At 44.6% G+C, this 10,000-nt stretch overlaps 1 protein-coding gene across 2 annotated transcripts in view; it reads right to left on the reverse strand.

Annotated features, from left to right (window-relative positions):
* prkar1b (protein kinase, cAMP-dependent, regulatory, type I, beta) overlaps positions 1 to 10,000 on the reverse strand; it is a 133,189-nt gene that overhangs the window by 24,775 nt on the left and 98,414 nt on the right. For both annotated transcript variants that reach the window (XM_079520117.1, XM_079520118.1), the window contains one exon: positions 8,181 to 8,339. In XM_079520117.1, the coding sequence (XP_079376243.1) occupies positions 8,181 to 8,339 (159 nt within the window). The remainder of the gene's footprint in view (positions 1 to 8,180; positions 8,340 to 10,000) is intronic.

The raw sequence follows: 10,000 nt of genomic DNA on the forward strand, positions 1-10,000 counted from the left end.
TATAAGCGAGCATTCTCCCATTTCACCTATAAGCCGTGCTCAGGGACACTTCGGAACTTTGACTGAGTGAGCTGAGGGTCAAACCAGCGACCTACCGATTCTATATGGTACAGAACTATATGGAGGTAAATGCTCATCAGGTTATCTGAACCCAAATAGACATCTTGCAATGTTTACACAGCAGTCGAAAAACCATGACTTTTCAATTTAGAATGTGGAACAAAGACAAGCATTCACAGTTTGGTGAAGTTGTGAACACCACATATTTTAAATGTTTCATTTGATTAATGTGCTGTCGTTCAATACGCCAGACCGGCAACACGTCACCACCAAAGCCCCTTCTCGGGGACATCCCCTCCCTCCCAATGTAACCCTTTGCTATTTGAACTAAAATAACATATCTTTTGACTGTACTGTCCAATATTCCTTTCAATTATTTATTCGGAGCATTTCCATTACTAAGTTGATGAATTTTCGATACGTATTTGTTGAGAGAGAACGAGAGATTTGAGACAGACAAAGATTATATAAAAATACACAGACTGGCCTAGGCCGTGGCTCAGCGGTCCAGGCACCTTGGCCGGTAGCCCGAGTCTAGCAGTGTGCCGCGGGTTCGACTCCCGATCCCGACGGCCTTTACTGCATGTCACTCCCCCATCTCTCTCCCCCATTTCCTGTCAGCCTACTGTCTGTCCCTCTATAAAAAAATATAAAATAAAGGCGAAAGCCGAAAAAAAATACATTAAAAAAAAAACACACAGACTACAGAGTAGACACATACTGTCCACAGACATGTCCACACACTAGTTGTAGGTGCGGGAGCGCAGACTGCAGGCCTCTATGAAAGCAAAGCCAAGCCAGCTTGCCAAGTGCTCCTCCATTTCTGCTGTAATTTGTAAGCCTGTCTGTAGGGAAGAGACAGTGTTTCCTGTATCCATAAGTACAACATACAGTACAGTACAGTGCAGTGCATGTGATGAATCACCCTGCATCATCCAATTGACTTGTGATTTATATTGCAATGCACATGTGCTGCTGCCATGAATTAATTAATATTGCAAAAAGAAATATGTTAATGACGTTTAGAAGATTTAGATGAAAAACCATGACTTTTCAATTTAGAATGTGGAACAAAGACAAGCATTCAAAGTTTGGTGAAGTTGTGAACACCACATATTTTAAGTTCAATTTGATTAATGTGCTGTCGTTCAATACGCCAGACCGGCAACACGTCACCACCAAAGCCCCTTCTCGGGGACATCCCCCTTTTGACTGTACTGTCCAATATTCCTTTCAATTATTTATTCGGAGCATTTCCACTACTAAGTTGATGAATTTTTGATACGTATTTGTTGAGAGAGAACGAGAGATTTGAGACAGACAAAGAACCAAGCCAGCTTGCCAAGTGCTCCTCCATTTCTGCTGTAGCAGTGAGCCCAGTGTCTCTGATGTCATGGAAACTGGGCTCACTTACTTCCTGGACTACATGTTGTCTCAGTAAGACAGCCCTCCCCCTATCCACAAGGAGGAGCAGTGCACCAAAGCATTATGGGAATGGTAGTCCAGGAAGGTTACTATATTTGTAAGTGAGCCCAGTGTCCATGACATCAGAGACACTGGGCTCACTGCTAAAATCTAAAATATCTAAAACCTCATATTACACACATAAAGACCCCCAGGAAAGTGTTCTAAATCTTCTAAATGTCATTACCATGTAATGTTTTTGCAAAAAGGGTGAAATGTCCCTTTAAGACATACAAATATTTGAGTTGTCCAACTGTTACTTGTTTATCAAATATGTCCAACTGTTACTTGTTTATCAAATATGGGTGCGTGCGGTGCGTGCGTGCGTGCGTGCGTGCGTGCGTGCGTGCGTGCGTGCGTGCGTGCGTGCGTGCGTGCGTGTATGTATGGGGAGGCGGGGGGGGGGGGGGGGGGGGACGTCACTAAGTAGCAACATACCTCCCCCAGAGCTGCTAACTAAGCAGCTACAGACACATGGCAGTCAGCGAGAGTTTTACTGGAAGAACACAGACGCACACACACTGGTTGTGTGTTGGCCCCGGAGACGGCCAGAATACCGCACACTTTGTAAAAACAGCTTTACAAATCATTGACAGCAGTAATTAACTGCAGGTCTGCATAATTGAATTCTGTATCACCCTCACGGACCTCCTGTTGGTGGAAGAGCTGGAAGAGATGAGGAATGAGAGAGAGAGAGAGAGAGAGAGAGAGAGAGAGAGAGAGAGAGAGAGAGAGAGAGAGAGAGAGAGAGAGAGAGAGAGAGAGAGAGAGAGAGAGAGAGAGAGAGAGCATCCTCTAAAAGAAAGGTTACCAGGGCAGGCTGTGCCCTCGGTGAAACTATGTGCTTAAGAGGTGACATGAGTGTTGGCCAGGCTGGTGCCAGCTCTGTGCTGGCTGAGCTCACTGGTATCAGTGGTATGTATGTGTGCAGGATTGTAAAGCTTTCCTTTTTCTTCTTTCCATTTCTCTGTCTGTGGGTCCAATGGCTTCCACTGCAGACAGAGCCATATAGAGAACCACAGGACACTGTCTGTGGGTCCAATGGGTTCCACTGCCCACAGAGAACCACAGGACACTGTCTGTGGGTCCAATGGGTTCCACTGCCCACAGAGAACCACAGGACACTGTCTGTGGGTCCAATGGGTTCCACTGCCCACAGAGAACCACAGGACACTGTCTGTGGGTCCAATGGGTTCCACTGCCCACAGAGAACCACAGAACACTGTCTGTGGGTCCAATGGGGCTCCACTGCACACGACACAGAACATAGTGTTGAGTTGCTCTTGGTGCAGCCGGCTCACACGTAACGTATATGCTTTGTTGCACGATGGTGTTGCTTGCCGAAAATAACTCATTTATAGCATACAATGTGGCTTTAGTTTTTACGCACGCACGCAGGCACGCACGCACTCAGGCACGCAGGCACGCACACGCACACACACACACACACACACACACACACACACACACACACAGAGGAGCGATGACTAATTACAAAACGGTGGGATACGCTGTGTGTGTGTGTGTGTGTGTGTGTGTGTGTGTGTGTGTGTGTGTGTGTGTGTGTGTGTGTGTGTGTGTGTGTGTGTGTGAGACAGCTAGGGCAGAGCTCCCCATGTTCACAGTTTAAACATTTAGACATTCCTCCTAGATAAGCTCCGGGATGGAGGTATTAGTAGACGTCCTCGCTCCGCTCTGCCCTTCCATACCCCTCCCTCCCTCCAGGCACAGTGGGAGAGATGGAGACAAGAGCTACAGGAGCGCACACGTGTGTGTGTGTGTGTGTGTGTGTGTGTGTGTGTGTGTGTGTGTGTGTGTGTGTGTGTGTGAACACTGAACCCTAAGAGGGAGCGCCCGCGGATACGGGTGCACGCGCCCACGGTTCCGGGCTTGCGTGCGCTCCCACGGATACGGTCGTGCACGCGCACGGATACGGGCGTCTTTTTTTACGATACCAAAGTGACCGTGATAATCCACTATCCAGTACTCCGGATATGGAAATAGCCGGATCTAGCCGGACCTGGCCTAGTGGGAAGTCCGGATACGGCGTTTCAGAGGTTTCAGAGGCGGGACAAGAGCGCAGACTTGATAAAACGGCGATAAAACAATAACTTGTTACTCGGGGCAGTCAGGACGCACACAATGTGACTTGGAATGGGACATGTCCCCCCCCGTCCCCCCATCATTTGCGCCCCTGTTTGTATTACTATACGTGAGGGACACATGCATTTGAGAAACGGACATTGTGAGAACAATATTGTTATTGTAATATTTAGGAAGGGTTGTTTTATGGTGAAACATGAGTTTTAGAGTTACACTTCAGTCTAGAATCAGGTTGGAGTTAGAGTTAGAGTTGCTTGTAGAGGGGCTATTTTTGACACCAGCACATGTGCAACTAAACTGAACTCAGGCTTTGGGGTTAGGGTTAGGCTTTTTATAGTGTGTGAGCGTGTTTGAACTTGTTTTCTGATGTTATTTGATGCCATTTGTTGTTTATTTTATTGTTTGGTATGGTTTTTACTCACAATTTTCATTCATTACTCTTACTGTATCTTGTTGCTTTCATCTTGTTTTGTAAAGCACTTTGTAACCCTGTTTTGAAAATCTCTTCATACAGTAAATACATCATATTATGAAAAATCACACCCGTGTGAACTGAGTGGTGTAATATAGCCTGTCTGACGTAATGAAATCATGTCTGACGTAATGAAATCACACCCGGGTGAACAGGGTGAACATAGCAACCATGCTCATTTTTTCTGCACAGACTAACAAAGCCAGTTGTAGGAGTGGTTTACACCCCTCACAAATCATGTCTGACGTAATGAAATCACACCCGGGTGAACAGGGTGAACATAGCAACCATGCTCATTTTTTCTGCACAGATTAACAAAGCCAGTTGTAGGAGTGGTTTACACCACTCAAAAATATATATATATTTTTGGGGATTTTTTGCCTTTATTGGTAGATATACAGTAGCTTGACAGGAAACGGGGAGAGAGACACAGCAAAGTTCGCCACGACACACTGTCATGCTGGATTACCAGCCAAGGTGCCTCCCCTAATGTGTGCGCGTGCGTGCGTGTGTCTCATGTTTGAGTCTGTGATAGAGATCTGGATGAAGAGTGTTTAAGGAGCGCAGAGAGGTTGAGTGGGGTGGTGTGGGGGGAGGACGCCAGGAGAAATGATCACAGGTGACAGACCACCAGTGTGCGAGCGGCGTGCGTGTAATGTAAATGTAGGATGACAAGGCGGGCACGGTCGCACAAAACCTCTCCAGAAGTTCAACGAGATCTTTGGCCTTCGCTCTCCCACTGATGGGCGGCGCACATAAATACAATTTCACGATTATAGCATGAAGATAAACAAGGGATTCCCGTGAATCTATTTTGTATTTCCCACTTAACCCAATAATACCGGGAAAGCATCAGTGTCATTATAGCCGTTGCAAGCTTGTACAACTGCAATTTTTGATTTTTTTTGTGTGTTTGAACTACTGATTTAGAAGGCATTTGTAGAATCGGCCTAAGGTCTTAACCCATTTAGCGCTAGCATTTATTGAAAAATTAGGACCTAATTCACGCCAGCATTTTTTCCAGCCGAGCTCTTATTTTGAAAAGCCACATTTTCAGTCGACCGGAAGTGGATTATCCCAGCCAGCTAGACGGAGTCAAGACAGCCTTTGTTTACATGATCGATCTATGCCGGGGCACTGGAGAGCCCCACATCGCCGTCTCTGTGCCGTCAAAGAAACGCTGTTTTGACCAAAATGCCATCTGGGACAAGGAATAGGAGATACAGGCGATTGAAAGAAACGGATAGAATGGATTATTATGGCGACGACGATCTAAGATGAACGATCCAGTGCTGTGCTAACAACATTCCTAGCTAACCGGCTAACGTAAGTAGTATTGTGGCTCGGACGATCGGATGCACTATAAAAGCGCAATTGACAAAGGTCTTCGGCAATGGCGTTAAGCGTTAAGTATCAAAATTAGGCTTCAATTGACAAAGGACTTGGCAATGGCAATGGCAATGGAAATGGCAATGGCGCGGAGGGAGTTAATTGGCTAAAACTCGACATACTTATTATCCTGGCCCTGGACCTCTGGTCCATAGCTCTAATGCGTTGCATTTAGAGCTATGTTAGTCTCAACTTCCGCCGCTCGCATGAATGCAGACCAGCCTCTCCTCTTTAGCGTAAATAAAAAGAACGTATTTGCTACTCACCAAAACAATGGCGGGTTGTGTTCTTAACGAAATAAAAGTATCAGTACCACAATGTAGAAATACGCTGCTACAAGTAAAAGTCTGGTATTCAGAATTGTCTTGAGTAAAAGTACAAAGGTATTGGCATCAAAATATAGTTAAAGTACCAAAAGTACTCATTATGCAGAATGTACCATTTCAAGTTTTCAAAATGTATACAAATCTTTTGAAAATCTTTCGAAAATGTACTTAGTTCCACCACTGGCCGAAAATATCTTCTAGTCGAGCCATTTCCATGAATGTTCACCCCAGAAATGTACTGCAGCACATACTGTAATATGGTTTCACTTCACTGTCAGAACACTATGATATTGTGTGTATGTACGGTGCTTATGTTGCTATTCCAGCCATGGTGTATTTTATATTGCACATTGTACTGTATATTTTCAAATTTCTAGCTTGTAGGTATTAATTTTGTATATATTGAGTAAATAATTTAAACTGTTTCTGTAATTGTGCCTCACCAAACTCACAAAATTCTGCGTATATGTGTCAACATACCAGGAAAGAAATTAGAAAGAAAAGGCATTCTGCTACTGATATAGACGTCAGTGCATAACTCAAATATATTGGCACTACTTTACAGTGACAGTTTCATTTCGTAACAACTGCTCTCTGTCAGAATGCAATAAGCGTTCGCTGTACTGTGGCAAGTAAAGGCCCCCTGCAGCCAATTATACTTCACCTTCATTTTCTAGCCAAACCGCATGCAGGCTTGTGGTTAGAGAGTGTACTGTACATAGCAACGCTATGGCACCCAGGCAGACTAGCAGGCTGATTCTCTCAGAGCAGAGGTTTGAGCTGGGATGCTACTCTCCCTCTACTTTCACCTTGAGATCTGGAGGCATAAGACTAGTGGTTTTTCTTAAATTTCAAGGATCCCCATTTTTTGAGTGGTGTAAACCACTCCTACAACTGGCTTTGTTAGTTAACGTGTCTGTCCGTTTACGTGTCTGTCCGTACCAAAAAAAATCACACCCGTGTGAACTGAGTGGTGTAAGGTCTTATATAGACTGATCAGCTGTGGTCTGACGTAATGAAATCACACCCGGATGTGATTTCACAACTGGCTTTTTTTGTGCAGAGAAAATGAGCATGGTTGCTACGATCATCCAGTTCACCCGGGTGTGATTTAATTACGTCAGAAATTATTTTGAACATAGCAACCATGCTCATTTTTTTCTGCACACAAAAGCCAGTTGTAGGAGTGGTTTACACCACTCAAAAAAGCCAGTTGTAGGAGTGGTTTACACCACTAAAAAATTAGCATGGTTGCTATGGTCACCCAGCACTGCGATACAGACATAACACGTGGCGTTAGACGCTCGATCCGCCGCTTCTGCAGTACAAATGAATACGGTACAAATTAATACGAAACATCTTGACATTACTGATCCGTAACGGTCTATTTAGTTCCTAACTATCAATCATTTAGCTGGGGGACCCCCTGGAACCCCTTCAAAGAGAACTTGGGAATTTGAGCCTTTGGCTCTGGAAGAGCCAGACTGATGCCCTGTATACTTCCATAGCAGATCACCAGAGCAGAGAGAGAGAGAGAGAGAGAGAGAGCGAGAGAGTGCTGTAGAAATAGTTTAATTCAAGTGTAGTGGGCATGTCAGTGTAGTGGGCGTGTCAGTGTAGTGGGCGTGTCAGTGTAGTGGGCGTGTCAGTGTAGTGGACATGTCAGTGTAGTGGGCGTGTCAGTGTAGTGGGCGTGTCAGTGTAGTGAGCGTGTCAGTGTAGTGGGCATGTCAGTGTAGTGGGCGTGTCAGTGTAGTGGGCATGTCAGTGTAGTGGGCGTGTCAGTGTAGTGGGTGTGTCAGTGTAGTGGGCGTGTCAGTGTAGTGGGCGTGTCAGTGTAGTGGGCATGTCAGTGTAGTGGGCGTGTCAGTGTAGTGGGCATGTCAGTGTAGTGGGCGTGTCAGTGTAGTGGGCGTGTCAGTGTAGTGGGCATGTCAGTGTAGTGGGCATGTCAGTGTAGTGGGCGTGTCAGTGTAGTGAGCGTGTCAGTGTAGTGGGCGTGTCAGTGTAGTGAGCGTGTCAGTGTAGTGGGCGTGTCAGTGTAGTGGGCGTGTCAGTGTAGTGGGCATGTCACTGTAGTGAGCGTGTCAGTGTAGTGGGCATGTCAGTGTAGTGGGCGTGTCAGTGTAGTGGGCATGTCAGTGTAGTGGGCATGTCAGTGTAGTGGGCGTGTCAGTGTAGTGGGCGTGTCAGTGTAGTGAGCGTGTCAGTGTAGTGGGCATGTCAGTGGGGATAACATTTAGCCCAATACTGTTTCAGGAGGAGCTAAACGTTTAAAACTCCACTACTTGATTGTGTGAATATTGTGCCATAACAAATTGTACAAATTATATTAAAAAATAAAGACTTATTGGAGATGCCCGTACCATGAGGATGCGTCGGTAGCTGTCTCGGTCAATGCCCCACAGTTTGAGGTCGGTCTTTGCCTTGACAGTGGCAGCTCTGGGGGTCCCGTAGATGAGGGCCAGCTCTCCAAAACTACCCCCTTCTCCGATACTGGTCACCCACTCGCCATTCACGTACACCTGCAGACAAGAACAAGGGACACACAATTCAACTAAGACAATACTACTCAACAATACATTACCAGTAAGACGCCCTGAGGGTGTAAGACCGTTTTCGGGCCAGGTAGAGCGAAAAATGTGTGCTAATTAGTAAGGGCAGGCGGGGCCTTTTTTTCTTCTAATTATTTGATCGGCCCAAAACATTGCGTTTATTGTCATGATTTGTCACAACAAGAGTTGGCTTTGCCCGAGGCTTAAAATCTCTGCCAGGAGGCATGTCCTACAATCTCCCTCATTCAGTCTGTCTGGGCCATGAGATGACAACCTTTTGGTATTTGTTTTGGGATATGGGGGGGAGGGCTATGCTAAAGGATGCTTATTACTAATTCCAAATGGACCGCAAATCAGTCTGGGAATTTTATCTGTCCAAATCGACATCAACATAATGAGGAAGTTAGAGCATGCAACCAAAGGGCGTTAGCCAGCTGAAAGTAATACAAACTACAGGGAGCAGCATGATAGGACAAGTCGTCAAGCTCTGTACAATGTTGTACTGCACGTGCTGGTGAAATTATCTCATATTTCAACAGTACAAGAAACTGAGGAGAAAGAAGAATATACATGTCCAAGTCAGCTTTTATATAAAATAAATCCTTTTGTAAAATAATCCTCCAACTTAACAAAGTGCAAAATTCACTGAATGTAGGCTCAGTAATTGAAGTGCACAATGTAAGTTAAGTAGAGTAATCATTCACAATGTGCTGCTTGTGCAGAATCATTAGAAAACTACAGGTTTAATAGGACAAAATAATACATGTTTGTGAATGACCCGTGTCACAATAAAACACTAAACTTTCATAATAATATGCTTCAACTTTTATTTCATGCCTGTGAGCATTTTTGCAGTGAATGTTTGTTTGACATAATAATCCCGTACTGTTGGGACACCGTATTCGTCAAGATGTCTGACCACACTGCAGGCTGCTGTTTTCTATTCAAATATTTGTTTTTTTATTGAGGCAGCAGTTGTAAAATGGATTCAGAATTACACATTTGTCCTCGTTTTAAAGTTAGAAACAAACAGACAAACAAAAAGACAAGAACAAAACAACAATAAAAGGCATTGTATACAACTATCCCCTCTTATCACGCCCACCCAAAGCGACACATCAGCCTAGCCGTTACATCATGTCACACCAAAGGAGGCCATCAATATTGTACAACTAATTGGTTTTGAGAAAGCTTTACCAATTCTTCCGACCATAATTTAACCTGCCTTTTCCCAAAAAAACATTCAAATAAGTTTCTTTGCTACAATAAGTGCATAAGACAGCGGTAGTTGTTGACATCTGTTAAGCGGGAAAAACTGATCCGAGATTCCCAGCAGAAGCACCAGAAGTGGGTCAGGATCCATTACTGTATGCAACATATCTGATCAAAATTGGAATACATTTTATACAAAATGGAGCTGACTTAGGTCACAGAACATAACTGTGGAGAAGAGTAAGGCACTTTTTGTCACATAATAGGGTTACATCTGGAACGATTTTCTTTTTGTGTAAATGAAGTCTGTGGATCATTTTAAATTGAACAAGACGGTGCCTGGAGTTGGCGGAGTGCTGTTTTTTAATCGTCAAAATTAATCTGATCCAGTGCCTGTGAAATGAAAACCAGCCTGCTCA

Source organism: Electrona antarctica (genome assembly GCF_951216825.1).
Source record: "Electrona antarctica genome assembly, chromosome: 14".
Classification (NCBI taxonomy): domain Eukaryota; kingdom Metazoa; phylum Chordata; class Actinopteri; order Myctophiformes; family Myctophidae; genus Electrona; species Electrona antarctica.